At 35.3% G+C, this 17,392-nt stretch overlaps 1 protein-coding gene across 12 annotated transcripts in view; it reads left to right on the forward strand.

Annotated features, from left to right (window-relative positions):
• The window catches only part of FUT8 (fucosyltransferase 8), a 342,855-nt gene that overhangs the window by 170,665 nt on the left and 154,798 nt on the right, over positions 1-17,392 (forward strand). For all 12 annotated transcript variants that reach the window (XM_032593385.1, XM_032593383.1, XM_032593384.1 and 9 more), the window contains one exon: positions 10,897-11,324. In XM_032593385.1, coding sequence (XP_032449276.1) covers positions 11,122-11,324 — 203 coding nt within the window. In that variant the 5' untranslated portion in view covers positions 10,897-11,121. The remainder of the gene's footprint in view (positions 1-10,896; positions 11,325-17,392) is intronic.

Genomic DNA, 17,392 nt, shown 5'->3' on the forward strand with positions numbered 1-17,392 from the left:
AGTTGTTTCATGATTTCTATGACCTTGATAGTTTTGAAGAGTATGTATGGGTCAGGTGTCTTGTTGAATGATCCTCTGGCATTTTTCTCATTATTAGAATGAAGGTATGGGTTTGCAGATGCATACTACAGAGATGATGTGCCCTTCTTCAGTACCCTTTAGAATTGTTCCATCACTGTAAAAATTTCCCCTGTGGTCCCTTTGTAATCAGCCTCTCCTTGCATCTTGAATCTCCTTCCATTTTATTGCTGAGTAATATTCCTTGGTTTTATCAGAGTTAAATTCATTCACCTGTTGAAGGCCATCTCGATTTTTTCCAGATTTTTTCTATTATATATAAAGCTACTGTAAACATTTGAGTATTAGATTTTGTGAGAACATAAGCTTTTATACCTCTTGAGTTGATATCTAGGAGTGGCAATCTGGGGTAAGTGTAGTTTTAACTTTGAATCCTAAAACTACTGTAAGAAAACATAGGAGAAAATATATGTGACCTTGGATTTGGGATTGAACTTTTATATATAATATCAAAACCACAATTAGAAAAGAATAAATTGTATTTCATCAAAAACCTTAAAATTTTTGTTGTATGTAAGACACTCTTAAGAGAATGAAAAGGTAAGTTACAGACTGGGAGAAAATACTTGAAAAGTCACATACCTGATAAAAGTATTTGTATCTAGACTATATAAATGACTCTTAAATCTCAACAATAAAGTCTAATATACAAATGGCAAAAAGATCACAATAGACATTTCACCAAAGAGGATATATGGATGGCAAATAAACACATGAAAACATAATCACATTTCTTAATGTCATTTGTTATTAGGGAAACTGGATGCAAATTGAAACCACACCAAGATACCACCACACAATATTAGAACTGCTTTAAAAAATTGAGAGTCCCAAATGCTGGGAAGATTGTGGAGTAAGAGGAACTCTCATTCATTGCTGGGGATAAGTCAGAATGAGCAGCTACTTTGGAGTACAGTTTGGCTCCTCCTCCTCCTCCCCCCCCCCCCCCCCCCCGTCCTCCTCCTCCTCCCCCTCTTCCTCCTCCTCCCCCTCCCCCTCCCCCTCCCCCTTCTCCTTCTAACACACATTTTCCTTATGACACAACAGTCCCACTCTAGGGTATTTACCCAAGTTAAGTGAAACCTTAAGTTCACAGAAAACTGCTTTTATCTTTGAAAATATTTTCACTACATAACAAAGTGTAGTTTTGCCATTTTTTTTATTTTAGCACTTTTAAAAGATGTTCGATTGTCCACTAATTTGTACTTTTTTCTAAGAAGCCCCCTGAAATTCTTTTTACCATGTTTGCATTTTTCTCTGTAATTATTTTTCCCTTCTAAATTATGATTTTATTTGTATTGTAAAATACATTGGAAATTCTGCATATGCCTATGACTAAGCTTATTTTCAGTGTACATTACTTTAAGTTGGATGACAGATTTTGTTCTGAGAAATCCTTTTTCAAGCTGAGTGCCAAAATGGGGAAATGCTGGTAGATTCCTGGCCCTGAAGGTAATGATGTAAATTGCTTTCTTGCAGTGATGATGGATGACTTTTATTTGAGTTTTATACCCAAAAGTTTTCAGTTCGTGATGATACAGCTCTGGTGTTAGCTGTGCAGCACCATAATATCTAACCTAGGGTCAGTGCTATAAATTGGCAGCTTTAAATTTTTCTTTTTTATCAAATCTCCTTCAGATTTTTTTTCTGAATATTTTTCTCTTTGGATAATTTTTAAAAATTAACATACAACATTATATTAATTTCAGGTGTACAATATCATGATTTGATATTTGTATATATTATGAAACGATCACCACAATAAGTCTAGTTAACATTTGTCACCATACAGTTGTTAAATTGTCTTTTCCTTGTGATGATATTTTTTATTACACTGTTTTCAAATCCACTGAACTTCTCCTCTGTAGCATCTAATCTGCTCTTTAATCTTTTCCAAGACAATTTTTAAACATTTGATTTTTTTCTTTAGTTATAGAAGTTGCATTTTTTTGTTGTGGTTTTTATTTCTTTTCTAGTTTTCAAATTTACATCCTGGCATATATTTTTAGTAATTGTTTTAGTTTTCTTGTATGCTATCATCAGCTCTTAGGGGTTTGTTTTAAACTGACTTTCTTCGGAGTCACATTTTCCTCCTTATTGGCATCATGCTAAAAGCACAGTTTTATGGGGGTAAAAGTAATTCATAATTTATTAAGCCATATTTCTGTTAATGGGCAGTTATATTTTTTTCCAGCATGGAAATATTGGAAAAATGTTGTAAATGCATTTTGTTCATGTGTTAAAATTCCTGTAGTGGAATTTCTCATCAAAGGGCATGTTCATGTAAATACTGGATATATGATGCCATATTTCCCTTTGCACAATGTATAAGTGTATACATACTTATATTAGTTAAATAAGTACTGATTGATTTTTGAGTTTAGAACACCACCCTCTTATGAACATGGTTTATAGCAGAACAAGTCTTTGTTCTGACCCTTAGTCAGTCAGTTCTGTAGCATATTTTCATGTGCTCATCTTTTGGCCTTAGCAATAAAGTGAAGCCTCTTGAATGTAATTCTTGGAAACATCTGCACATAGTCATATGCTAAAGGAAGTGGCTATTGGTCATTTTCATATTTGTTAGAGATAAGAATAGTCCATTTGACATTGTTATGAATGGTACTGCATTTGTTGTTATTTTTAACAGAATGATTAAACTAGTTCTTTTAGAAATGTATTAGGTGGTATAGTCCATATTCAGTTTCTCACTGTATCACTCAGTATGTTGGTTGCTGCAAGAAGAGGCTTTTATGAGGTTGTTTCTGTTCAATTATTTTCCTTTGCAATTAGAATGCATTAGAATATTACCTCTTGAGGGCAGAGACTTTAGTCTGTCTTGTTCACTGCTACAATCCACTGCCTAGGACAGTGTCTTTTATATGATAGGGACTTATTAAGTATTTTTTGAGTGAATGAGTGATCGAATTACGGTGTTTTATACAGATAAAGTACCTGGTAGATTTGTTCCACGTGTTCTCTATTACAAATGATGATAAGAACCATACTATCTATTTTAAAATAAATAGAGCTTAGTATATAAATAACTACACTGAGTGAAGTAACTTATTAGAAGGTAAACTACTAACTGGTGGCACAGGAGAGTTCGTTTCAGAAATGGTCACCATAATGAACAAAGACCTTTGCTCATACCATTTCTCCTGTCTCAAATGTGCTCCCTTCTCTGTTGCAACTGTGAAACTTCCCCTGTCTTTTCAAGATACTAAATTATCTCCTATCTCAGAAAGCCCAAAGATATCTAAATTAGATATCTTATGTTCATCCTTTCTGTTTCATATTTTGAATTACACTTTTTAAAAAATTTTGTCTCCACTATCGGATTTTTCATACTTATTTTTATTTTCTAAATTATTTGTTGCTCTGGAAGAGTCCTGGCTGATACTTAATGAGAAGATGGAAGTGTTCCAAATCTGTACCATTCACAGTGGTAGCCATAGGCACAAGTGGCTATTGAACGATTGAATTATGACTGAGGATACATTTATAATTTTAATTCTAATTTAAAAATTTTTTTAATGTTTTATTTATTTTTGAGAGAGAGAACACTGAGCAGGGGAGGGGCAGAGAGAGAGGAGGATAGAGATCTAAAGTGGGCTTTGCGTTGACAGCAGTGAGCCTGATGTGGGTCTCGAACTCACGAACCTGTGAGATCATGACTTGAGCTGAAGTCTGCAGCTCAACCGACTGAACCACCCAGGCTTTCCATTCTAATTTAAATAATTGCATGTGGCTAGTGACAATTGAAGCAGACAGTGCAGCTCTAGGGCTTACAATATACATTTTTAAGTTCTCAGTCTAATATATAGTGAGAACTTTACTACAGTGCACTCCCATTTCCTCCCTCCTCTCCTTTTGTGTTTTGTCATCATATATTCTACAGATTTGTAAACCTAGTGATACATTATTGCCATTTGTGAATTAGCTATTTATTGTTATTAAGTTAAGGGGAAATACCTCGTTATTTTCTTTAGATTTTACCATTTTTGGTGCTATTTTTTTCTTTGTGTAGATCCATATTTCTACATAGTATCCTCCTCCTCCTACTTGAAAGACTTCATTTAACTTTTTATATGTAGTGCGGTTTTGCTGGCACAGAGTATTTTTCAGCACCCTCTCCCCCCTTTTCTTCTCCTGGAAACAACTAACTTTTGGAAGATATTTTCACTGGTTGTAAGTTGACCTTCTCCCCACTCCCATTCTCCCCACCCAGTATTTTTTTTTTTTTATTGTTTTTAACGTTTATTTATTTTTGAGAGAGAGAGAGAGATAGAGAGACAGAGTGTGAGCTGGGGAGGGGCAGAGAGAGGGAGAGACAGAATCTGAAGCAGGCTCTAGCACAGAGCCCGATGCGGGACTCCAACTAATTAGCTGTGAGATCATATGACCTGACCCGAAGTCAGACTCTTAACCAACTGAGCCACCCAGGCGCCCCCTCCCTACCCAGTATTTTAAAGAAGTTGCTCCATTGTCTTCTGGTTGACATTGTTTTTCATAAGAAATATGTTCTTATTCTTTGTTTATCTGTATGTTAAGTTTTTTCCCTAGCTACCTGCAAGATTTTCTATCTTTGTTTTTCAGCAGCTTTGCCTACCTTTTAAATTTATCCTTCCAGCAGTTTTCTTCATTTCTTAGATTTGTGGTTTATCATTCATTCATTTTAGAAAATTCTCAGCTAACATCTTTTAAAATGTATTTTTTGCCTCATTTTTTATCCTCTCTGCAGCTCCAGTTACGTATGTTTCAGATCATCCTCCCACAGCTTTTGAGTTCCTTTTTTTCCCAGTCTTTTTTTCCTCTTCGGGTTTTATTTTGTATAATATCTGTGACCTCTTGTCATGTTCACTGATTCGTTTTCACTTTTGTCCAGTTTTCTTATAGGCCTGTTTAAGGTCCTCTGATATTTTATTTTTGTTTATTTGGTATTTCAACTGCTGAATCCATTAGTTCATGTATGTTGTCCACATTTATCACAGATTTTTTTAATGTTTAGTTATAATTATTCTAAATTTTCTGTCTGGTAGTTCTAACATCTAGTTCATTTATGATTCTGGTTCTGGTGTTTGCTTTATCTCTTGAAAATGGTTTGTTACATCTTGCCTTTTGTTTTTTTTTTTATGTCTCATGATTTATGTTGCATGCCAGACATTTTAAGGACAGAGCAGTAAAGACTGAGGTGAATGGTTATGCCCAGAAATGGGCACGTTTCTTCTTTGAGGCTGTTTGTTTATGTATGGATGGGGATGGGGTCATTCCAGTCAGTGATTGAATTGTTGTTTTTGCAGTTGTTCCCTTCACTGAATCAGAGACTTAAAACTCTTGCAGTAGTCGAATGCTGCTACTTCATTCTTGGTGTGGGGCCTTGGAGTGCCAAGATTGTTTGCTCAATATTCTAGTACATCCTTAGCCTTTAGCATGTCATTGGATGCCTGCATCACAAGATGATCTCTCTCAGTGTTCTTTGTAATTTTTGATTAGCTGTTGGAGAGTGTGAACTTTATATTGTTGTCTGTATTTTGTTGTCTTTCTTGAAAGAATTTGATAGACATTTAATTTACTTTTGGATCACCTTGGTCCTTCTGTAGCTTGTTTTTAAGTTTTGTTATAGCTTTTGTCAGCCTAATCTTTATTCTATGGCTGGAGTCATTAAACTTTTGACTCATGAGCTAAAGCTGGTCGACAGAGTGTTTTTGTATAGTTTTTGAGCTAAAATTGGATTTTACATTCTTAAAGGGCTATAAAGAAATAAAAAATAAAAACAAAAATATATGGTAGAGACTGTATGTGTTGTACATAGCTTGTGATATTTATTATCTTGTTCTTTAGAGACAATTTTCTGATCCCTACTCTACGGCTTACTTAACTTTAACTTCTAAGATGTTTTATTTCTTGGCTTTCTGCTGAATGCCCTAGATTTTTCTATGTGGCATTTTCATTTTATGTGGGTGGGACTCCTAGGTTTTCCCCTTTATACGATCTCTGAGAGATGTTCATTTTTCATTTAACTAGTATTTAATTTTTCTTTCCTTGATAATTGTTCTTTGCCAGCCTTGTGAGACTTCTGCATGTAGAGCCTAGTATCTAGCCAAAGACTAAAGGATCACTTATGCCGATTTTTGGATCCTTTTCTCTGGGCAACTCCCTCCTCTTTGATATACTGACTTGTAGATCCTCTCCCCTTAAACTTTTAAACTGTAGTCTCTATCTTATCACCTCAGGAAGATAGCTGTGCTTTGCCTGGGTTCTCTCCTTTGGTGGGGTGTTCAGTAAATTTTAGGCAGAAAGCTGGAGTAATTATAGGGCTTACCTTTGATTGTTAATCTTATCTCAGGCATCACAGTCTTGCCTGACCATTGCCCAATCTCTGAAAACAGTTTTTCTGAATATTTAGGTTTTCTAGTTGTTTACGTGTGAGGGCAAATCTAGTACTAGTTATTCTGACATGGTTGGAAGTGGAACTCTGTTTAGCAAACATTACGAAAAATGGCCTTTACACTTTTAGTATGGTATAAAACTAAGCTGTAAATTGAGTTTAACTTTTATGGTATTTGTAAGATGTGTTAGCAGGATATATAAGAAGATGTGATTAAGATTCAATTGTGTCTGGTATCTGGAATGCCTACTCCGTGCCTTAGACTTTGTACAACTTGCTGTGAACAGAAAGAATAACACATGAACTGAAGACCAGGCATTCAGCCCCAGTAGGAAGTTGGCATGTATATTAATTATCTATTGTTACATAACAAATTGCCCTAAGACTGAGTGGTTTAAAACAGTTATTATCTGCTGGCCAAGAATCTGGGCATGGCTTAGCTAGATCATCTGGCTCATGGTCTTTCAAAAGCCTGAAATCAAAATGTGAACCAAGCTGTAGTCACATCAAAGTTTGACAGGTGCAGGATCCATTTCCAGGCTTACTCATGTGGTCGTTGGCAGATTCAGTTCCATTCCACATGGGCCTTTTCAAATGGCAGCATCAAAGTAAACAAGAAGAGAGAATGTGAGCAAGAAAGAAATATCAGTGTTTTGTAAACTTATCTCAGAAGTGAAATCATATCACTTAGCTGTATTCTAAGAAGCAAGTCACTAGGTCCAGCCCACATTCAGGAGGTGGAGATTACACAGGGCATGAGTACAGGACACCGGGATCATTGGCATCTATTTTAGAAACTGCCTATGATAATATATGGTATATAAATTATACAAAATATTATAAATGAGTCTAAAATAATGTAACAGCATTAACATATGTAGCATAAGAAAAATTCACTAGTGATATGCTAACTGCTTCCCAAGATTATTTTGTCTACGCCTCTTTTAGTATTCTGTGGGAGAGGTAGTATGTATTATATCCATTTTACAGAAAAAGAAATTGAACGTCAGTAAGGTTACCTAGCTGTGATATAGCAGAACAACACTCTAGTCTAGGCTTTGCCTATTCTAGTACCCATATTTTTAATCTCCATATCGTATCAGCATTAAAATAGTATTACCTTTTATTGAGCACCTCTTATGGGTCCAGCATTATAGTAAGTGCATTATATATTAATGCCATCTAAGCCTCAGAGCAACTTTATTAAAGCTCTCAGTTTTACTGATTATATACTTTAGCTTTCAGATTCAAGAAATTACTTTGAAAAATTACATATATATTTTTTTGTTTCAGAGACATTAAGCAAATGTAACCCAAAGAATCTCTGTAAATACAAAAAAAAAATCATTTAAATACCCATTACCTTAAAAAAAAAAGTGGTATTCACTAATTAAATAAATTTGTGTAAGGAAGCCTGACACATTTCAATCCACTTAATATTCTGAAAAAAAAAATATATATATATTCTGCAGATGAAAGGTGGTATGTGAATCTCAAATAAGAATGAATTAATAAATACTTAACCCACTCCTAGAAGAAATCTCAACAAACACTACTATACAAATTTTAGTCAGAAATTAGCTCACGTAGTTAATGTTGAAATCTTTCTTACTAATAAATTTGAAATATTTTCACTAATATTGAGAAAATCATTTTCTCATGTTTGAAAGGTAACCATAAGTTGATGTTATGGCCTTTTAGACCAATATATTGTAATTTTTTTAATATTTATTTACTTTTGAGAGAAAGAGAGACAGATACAAGTGTAAGCAGAGGAGGGGCAGAGAGAGAGGGAGACACAGAATCCAAGGCAGGCTCCAGGCTCTGAGCTGTCAGCACAGAGCCCAACGTGGGGCTCGAGCTCACAGACCGCAAGATCATGACCTGAGCCGAAGTTGGACGCTTGACTGTCTGAGCCACCCAGGTGCCCCGTAGACCAATATATTTTAAATATTTGAGGGTGTCTTGTGAGACATGTGTTGATAATAATAAATCCTAAAGCTTATGGATGTCTTTTATTTTTGAACTGTTTTCCTCATAATAGCACTGTCTTGCTTTCTACATTCAGATTTGCTTTCTTAAGTGGAGTATAAAATGGCACTTGAGGCTAATGTGCATGAATTGTGTAATATATCATACTACCATACGTCATGTATGATATCCTTCACTCATTCACTTATTCAAAAATTTTATTAGTACCTACTAAGGGTCAAATACTGCTCTAAGTACTTAGGATACATCAGTGAACAAAATGGAGAAATATCATGGAGTTTACATTTTAACAGATACAGTTCATAGTTCAAACAATAGGCAGTAAACACAGTAAGGAAGCAGGCATTCATTATGGATAGGGTAAAAAATTCTATACCAACTTTTAAACCATGCTAAGGAAAATTACATAGAAAACTACTTGATGTTCAGCTTGGCTTGTTTTTTCTGATTTCATGTTTAAATACTAGCCAAGAACAATAAAATTGGGAAGGATTCTCTTCCAAAAACAGAATGCAGGGGTGCCTGGATGGCTGTGTCAGTTAAGCATCCAGCTTTTGATTTTGGCTCAGATCATGATCCTATGGTTCCTGAGATTGAGCCCTGCATCAGGCTCTGGGTTGACATAATGGAGCCTGCTTGGGATTCTCTCTCCCTCTCTCTCTGCCTCTCCCCCACTCACGCTTACATGCTCGTGCGCTCTCTCAAAATAAATAAATAAAAGAAAAGTGCAAATGATGCTATTAAGAAAATGACCATGTTTTGCTCCTACAACAATTTTTTAAAAAATGCTTTTATTTATTTTTGAGAGAGAGAGACAGAGCATGAGTAGGGGAGGGGCAGAGAGAGACACACAGAATCTGAAGAAGGCTCCAGGCTCTGAGATGTCAGCTTGGAGCCTAACATGGGGCTCGAACCCACGAACTGTGAGATCATGACCTGATCTGAAGTCGGATGCTTAACCAACTGAGCCACCCATGTGCCCCATCTCCTAAAACAATTTTTAATGAGTTTTTACAACTTCTGTAATGTCAATATTATTACGTTGTGAAATGTGGTAATTTAATATTTTGGTTATTTTTGATGATGGTTTGTAAGAATTTAAGGTATTTTATGTAACAAGATTTATGTTTCTGTAGACTTCTGTTTCTATTTGAGTTATTATAGTTTTGCTGGCTTTGAAAAATTATAATTTTTAATTGTAATTTTAATAAAATGTTACAGCACATCTTTTTATTGTTATTTAAATGATGTCTTTAGAAAGCTATCTTCTCTTTTGTTTATCACAGTTATGTTTCTAAGTTAACTTTTGCTATGAAGGGAAAGATTAAAAAAATTAATATCTTATTGGTATAGTTTGGAATTAACTAGACTATATTATGGATTCAGCATATGGTATAACAGCAATTTACAATGTTGCATATATTGTCACCCACAATATTATTAACTCAGATTTAATAGCTTCTTTTGTTGACTTACTGAATTAAATCCATACCTTAAACCATCAGTGGATTCATTTTTTAATTTGCTTTTTAACTAGTAAACTCTGAATACCTGTATTTTTCTATATAGCATGAAAAGTAGGCATCATATGACTGATCTTTGATCTGCCTATAATTTTTTTCTTGGGGAAAAAACTGTTTTGTTTCTAAAGGGGATTCTAAGCCAGATGATAAAGTGACAAATGAAACCCACAGCCACGCCTGAGAAAGTATGTACACTTATAATTAAGATGCACAGTGACTAAGATATAATTGGTATAGGCTTATGTTGCAATTATTGGTATTTTTTAATAAATTGAGGAACAGATAATCTAGCCTAATCTTTATGAGCCTTTGCTTGTGATATATGGAGTGGTTACCTGCTACTTAATGGCTGTGATAACCTTTGCTTATTAGCTAACATACACATCACTTTTAGAATTTATCAGTGACACTCTGCCTGTCACCTGCAGGGTTAAGTAGTATAAAGTAGTATACTCAACCTGCAGTTGAGTAGTGAGATGGAGGGGGATGGAGTCAAGATCTTACAGGAATGAATTCACTCATACAGAGAACATGTTTCTGTTTGAGTTAATGGAAACATTAGACCAGAATATGTAGTTGAATACATTTTGTTTGGTTTTGATTGCTTATTCAAAGATACAGTCTTTTGATCTCCATATATGATCTATTGACAATGATGTATGAAGGAAAAGTGATGATGGCACTTAGAGGACTTTCAAGCTTAGAGCTAATTAATTAATCTGGTAGAGCCCTATTATATATACATAGTTGATTTAATAGGCAGATATGAAAGCTTTTGCTTTTTACTTATTATTAGGCAGTTAGGTTATCTGCCAGTCAACACCAGAGTGTTTCCTCCAACTCCATGAATCTCAGCATATGCTATTTTCCATATCCTAAATAATTTAAATACGTTTCTTACTCTTTCCACAGCATGTAGAGTCCATGAAGCACAAGGCAGTAAAGCTTCTTACTCATACCACCAGGAGGATCTCCTTGAAAGATTCGCTACAGGACTACCAGAGACACAAATTCTCTGAAGCATGATGTGTTGAAACAACCAAAGGCTACTGCTTACGCACTAGCTACAAACAGACTTAAGATGTTTCCAATTCTTTGAGCTCCGGGAAGCCAGGGGAGTGAGTTGAAAATCTGAAAATGCGGCCATGGACTGGTTCCTGGCGTTGGATTATGCTCATTCTTTTTGCCTGGGGGACCTTGCTGTTTTATATAGGTGGTCACTTGGTACGAGATAATGACCACCCTGATCACTCTAGCCGAGAACTGTCCAAGATTCTGGCAAAGCTTGAACGCTTAAAACAGCAAAATGAAGATTTGAGGCGAATGGCTGAATCTCTCCGGTAGGTTCTGAAAATGAAGGAAGAATGATGAAGTATTGTACTTTGTTTTTAGTTTCAGGGCTTCATTCATCGATTAAAAAATACTTAATGATTTTTTTAAACTGTTTTTGTAAAAATTTAAATATTTTAGTGAGATACTTTTTATACCAATTCTATATAAATAGAGAATTTCTCCGTAGTGTCAAAACTTATTTTGCATATAGATTTTAATATAGAAGAACCATGCCATTTAATTTATGTTTTTATACTTCATTTATAGTTGTCTTCAGCATTTTGAATAATTTTGATACATTAAATACAAACTTTGTATGATTTAAATTAGTACATATTAAAATTTTTATTATATGGACTATAACAATGACATTTATAATAATTGGGAGACTGAGTCAGTCTAAATATAACTTATTAAAATGAAGAAACAAAAATTCATTATTAAATAAAACAACTGGATCTGGAACCTAGGGAATTGTTATTGTTGCTGCTTCTAGTCTATTAAAAAATGTGCCATGTATGTTGGAAGGCATCACCTGTTAGGAAATACAAAATCTTGTATTTTCAGGGAACAAATAATTCCTAAATTCTAGTTCCTCTGCTTTATATATGAAGGTGATTATGTGTTTAGTGCCTGCTGTCTCTCAAGCTAGAATTTGAAGATTTGAGATGAAGAGTCATTACTCTAGAGTTGGTAATTGACCCTAAGAGAGGTAGTGTAGAGAAAAAGAGGACAGAATTCATTCCCTTTTGAGAAAGATACATTGAAGAGTAGAAGGTGAAAGCATCCTACTGTGCATAGAGCCTTCAGAGCAGATGGGGAAGGAGAGAGGGAGAATGCTAGGGTGTGGAAGATGAGTAGCAGTCTGTGAAAAAAGAATGTAGTTGGCAGAGTCACATGCTTTTGGAGCTTGAGGGAAGACTTCTATGGTTCTCCGATTCCCCTACCTCCCCACTGCCACTGCCTGTGTACTCTTTCTTTGGAACTCACTTCTTTCTCTCAACTTTTTTCTTCACCATAATATTATTTTTGGTCCTTTTATGTTCTATGGAAGAAAATGCTAGGTTTTAAGAATTTTATACGATGAATGAAAAATTATTCCTGTCATTTGTAGAAGTAGTACCATGCGGTAAAATACAAAGTAATTAGGGATTAGAAAGTGGACAGAGAACTTCTTGCATTTATATATCCTTTTATTTCCTTTTGGGCGGGAGCCTGGGAGTATCATGGAGAAGGTGATCTCTCAATAGAGTCTTACTCAGTCATTTGTTATGAGAATCAAAGGTTGATAATTTAGAGGTTAATAATAATAGCTGTCATTTACCAAGTTTATCATGTGCCAGGTACTGTGCCAAGGGCTTTGCTTGGATTATCTCATTAAATTTCATAAATTTCTTTATGAGATGCTGGTACTATTTTTATAACCATTTTACAGATGAGGTATGAAAGGGATATTAAGTAATTTAATTTTTCCCAAAGTTATACTTTCCACAAGTGGTGGAGCTTACTTTGCTTCCTAGCGGTATGACCTGAAAGCCTGGACTCTGATGAAATGTGTTGCCCCTGTGAATAGAAACCAGAGAGAAGTCACTGATTCAGAAATCTCAACTAAAATCTCATATAGGAGATCGCCAAGAGTAGATGCTGGGCTAATTGATTTTGGGATATGCTTTGATTGTAGTAAAATCTTATTCTACATCCTGGGAATCATTGCTCCTTGGAAAAGATTTTGCTTCTTAACAATTTAGGCTCGTAAATAATTGATTATTTTTCTCCTCATTCCAACTTCAATACTGATACTTCAGTTGGTTTATTTCTGACTGCCAAGTATTTTGTTTGTATTGCATGAAAGAAAGCTTGCCTCTAATAATAGTTGTTTCTTCTGTGGAGTGATCTTTGGGTTTTGCAAGCCACTTTATTTATATTCATTTGTGTTGAAATTAAATTCTCAACTACTGTGTTCAAATGTAGAGACAACTAAGAGCTGAGACAGTACGTCATGCTTTAATATTGTAAATATAATCTGAAAACACGGTTTGAGTTAGTTTTTATAGAGAGAGCTGTAATTTTAGGAAAATAAATAAGTAATTATTTTCCCTCATTAGGGACAAAAACCTCCTCAGGTCTTTCCATCAACTTTACGGGTAGGGACATTTGTGTTTTAGCCAGAGGGATTCCATTTTAGAAACCCTGGCATAAAAGGAAGAACAGTAGATGTGCTACTGGTGTTGGTGTTTTCTCCTTCTCTCATTGTAACATTTTGTACCCAATTTGCTATGTCTTTTTCTTATAAAAAAAAAAATGTGTTCATAAGCTAGACCAAAAAGGAGTAATTCATATGTCTGTAAAACTAGGTCATTTCTTTCAGATGAGGCATATGGATTGGGTTTGGAAAGCAACTCAGAAGCTTGAAATTACAATTTTTAACATTTAGGACACTAGTTTTAAAACCATCTAACCAGTTCTTCAGCTAGAATTTGATAATTTTGTTGATTGTACTACAAATTTAGGAAAATAATTTAAAAATCATTATTTTGAGGGATACAAATGTTTATGCACAAAGTTTGGGAGGTTGGGGTGTGTGTGTGGGTGTGTGTGTCTAATTCTGACTTATTGATGAATAATTTTTATACATTAAAATTCTTTTTTTTTTTTTTTTTTTTTAGCACATAGGTGTATGAATTGTGGCAAATACTTACAGTCGTGTAACTACCACCACAGTCAAATTATAGAAGAATTCTACCTCCCACCAGAATTCTGTTGTGCCCATTTGTGGTCAAATTCTAGCCTTACCTTCTGTCCCTAATACCCACTGATCTATTTTCTCCTGCATTTTTATTCTGTTCCTAAGTAGAGTAATGTGGTTTGTCTCCTTTTGTATCTTTTTTTAAAAATTTTTTTAAAAATGTTTATTTATTTTTGAGACAGAGAGACACAGAGCATGAACAGGGGAGGGTCAGAGAGAGAGGGAGACACAGAATCTGAGGCAGCCTCCAGGCTCCGAGCTGTCAGCATAGAGCCCGACGTGGGGCTCGAACTCACGGACTGTGAGATCATGACCAGAGCCGAAGTCGGGTGCTTAACCGACTGAGCCACCCAGGCGCCCCTGTATCTTTTTTTTTTTTTCATTTAGTATAATGTACTTGGGATTCATTAATGTTATTGTGTGTATTGGTAGTTTTTTTCTTTTTCCTGAGTATTATTTTAATTCCTTTTTATTTTTTTATTTAAAAAAAATTTTTTTTTTCTAATGTTTATTTATTTTTGAGAGAGACAGAGACAGAATGCGAGTGGGTTAGGGGCAGAGAAAGAGGGAGACACAGAATCTGAAGCAGGCTCCAGGCTCCGAGCCATCAGCACAGAGCCCGGTGTGGGGCTCGAACTCACAGAGTTGTGAGATCATGACCTGAGCCAAAGTCAGACGCTCAACTGACTGAGCCACCCAGGTGCCCCTTAATTCCTTTTTAATACTAAGTAGTATTCGACAGTATTGATGTATCACAGTATTGTTGTCTTTTTTTTTTTTTTTTTTTTTTTTTTTGATGTATTGACCAGTTAAAGGATGTTAGGGTTGTTTTTGTTTTTGGGCAATTATGAACAAAGCTGTTATAACATTTGCTCTATAGCTCTTTGCAGGAACATAAGTTTTTGTTTCTCTCGGGTAAATATCTAGGAGTGGGGTGGCTGGGTCATTTGAGTGCATTTTTAATTTTTTAAGAAGTTGCCCAAATGTTTTTCAGTTTATCTGCATTGTTTTGCATTCCTACCAACAATGCTTGGGAGTTCCAGTTGCTCTCACTTTTAGCACTTGCTATTGTTAGTTATTTTTATTTTAGCTGTTTTAACAGAAATGTAGTATTATCTCACTGTAGCTTCAACTTGCATCTCTTTTTTTTTTTCTTTAATGTTTATTTATTTTGAGAGAGATACAGAGCACTAGTGGGGGAGGGGCAGAGAGAAGGGGAAAGAGGAAGAATCGCAAGCAGGCTCTGTGCTCTCAGTGCAAAGCCTGATGCAGGCCGAACTTATGACCTATGAGATCATGACCTCAGCCAAAATCAAGACTCTGATGCTCAATGGACTAAGCTACCCAGCTGCCCCTCAGTTTGCATTTCTATCATGGCTAATGATGTTGAACATTTTTTTCATGTGCTTAATTGCCATTCTTCTGTGAGGTGTCTGTTCACATTTGTTCACCTATTTTTTAAAAGCTGAGGTTTTGTATTAAAGTTTGTTTTCTTATTGCATTCTTTTTAAAAATTGGGTTTATATACCACGTAAAATTATGTGTATACACACACACACATACATACACACACACGCACAAACATATATGTAATATAAGATAAAGTAAAAACCCAGTGACTTAAAACACAATTTCATTAATTTAAGTTGTCCTCAACTGGGTTGTTTTTCTAATCTGGGGTTGCTCTTCTGGTTGCTACATTGTGGTAAGGCAGGCCAGATGACCTCACTCATTAGCTGGGACCGTCAGTTGCTCCCTTCCATGTAGCTTTTCCAGCGGGATAGTCCAGATGTCTTACATAGTAGTGTTCCAAGAGGGCAAGAGCAGAAAAAGGCCAAGTATCCAAAGTCACACAGTGTCCCTTCTGCCACCTTCTACTAGTGTATGCAAGTGAAAGGGACACTCCATATTCAGGGCAGAGAAAGAGGAACTGCAAAGAATGTGTAGCCGTATTTAACCCACAGTTCTCCTTTCCAGAAGTACTAGAGTAGGTCAAATCATCGTGGTTCTGACAGCTAGAGTTTAGTTTAGACTTTGTTGGTAGTAATAGGGAGGTACGGTTGGATTTTTAGCAGAGGAATGACACATTGAAAATGGTTGAGTAAGATTTAGATTTTCAGGTGAATTTGGGGCATGTGCCTCATTGGAATGAAATTAACTAGGAAACATAGTATTAATCTAGACATGAGGTGATACTGACCTAGATTAAATTAATGATTGAATTTTTCGGTTTGGGAACCAATGTACATCTGCTTATTTTCCCATGTTTTCTCTGTGCTCTTACTTGTCTTTCTGCAGACATCGCTTTCTTACTTGTTAATTGCCAGCATGTTAGGTAAATATGTCATAGTCTTTCTTTTAAAAACTTAGAGATTATCACTTTCTTAGCCTGCCATTCTATAGGAATGCCTTTACATGCTTCATGTTTGTTTTATCTCAACCTTTAATAATATGAAATTACTGTCGGTTCACAGAATTTTTGCTTCTTGGAATTTGAATCTGCCACATTGCCTCTCAGTCATGGTTGACATTTAGCAGAAAATACCTAGAAAATTATTGAAACTTGTTCAAAAGCCCTTGAGCAGCGCACCATAAGCAGGCCAGATGTTGCAACTGGACAGAACTTGTAAAATCTAAAGAGTACTTAATTGACAGCTTTCCTTTTAACTTAATTCATTTTTGTTCTAGGTCCATTTATTTTTGAGATTACAACTTAAAGAAAATTCAAATGTGACTTTGTGACCTACTAATAAGGTTGTTTGTTTGATTCAGGAAAACAGAAGAAATTTCTTCTGGAATTTAGATGCTAGCTGTAAACTATACATTTACAAACCACAAAGAATGTATAATTAATTTAGGGATTATCTGTTTTTCTGAGCTATGCAGTAATTTTCCCAGATGGATTAGAGCCAAAGCATGACTCTTCTGGTGGAAAATTTGACTGAGACAACAGAAGTGTGGAACATTGACATGAGTAGAAAGGAAACTGATGGGGTGTTTCATAGGTCATATCTTCTGTTCAAGAAGTTGGTATTAGAAAGTAGGGATGTCTTTGTTCCTGTTGGTTGATTGGAAAATTTGCTCTAGGCTCTCATCTCTGTAACTGCTCATCTCTCATGTAAAGAGTATACTTATATTCCTAGAACAAGTGAATGGGTTGGAATGTATAGAGCACCTGCCATCTACTTGTAACCTTCCCTTATGTATGTGGTTTTCATTTTTGCAACCCTGCATCCATTATTCCTTATGCTATTAAGAGTATCTTATTTTTCCTTAGGGAAACTGTTGCTTCCCTGTGTGAGAATATTTTAATGAGATTTGTGGTCAAGA

This window comes from Lynx canadensis, chromosome B3, assembly GCF_007474595.2.
Source record: "Lynx canadensis isolate LIC74 chromosome B3, mLynCan4.pri.v2, whole genome shotgun sequence".
NCBI lineage: Eukaryota > Metazoa > Chordata > Mammalia > Carnivora > Felidae > Lynx > Lynx canadensis.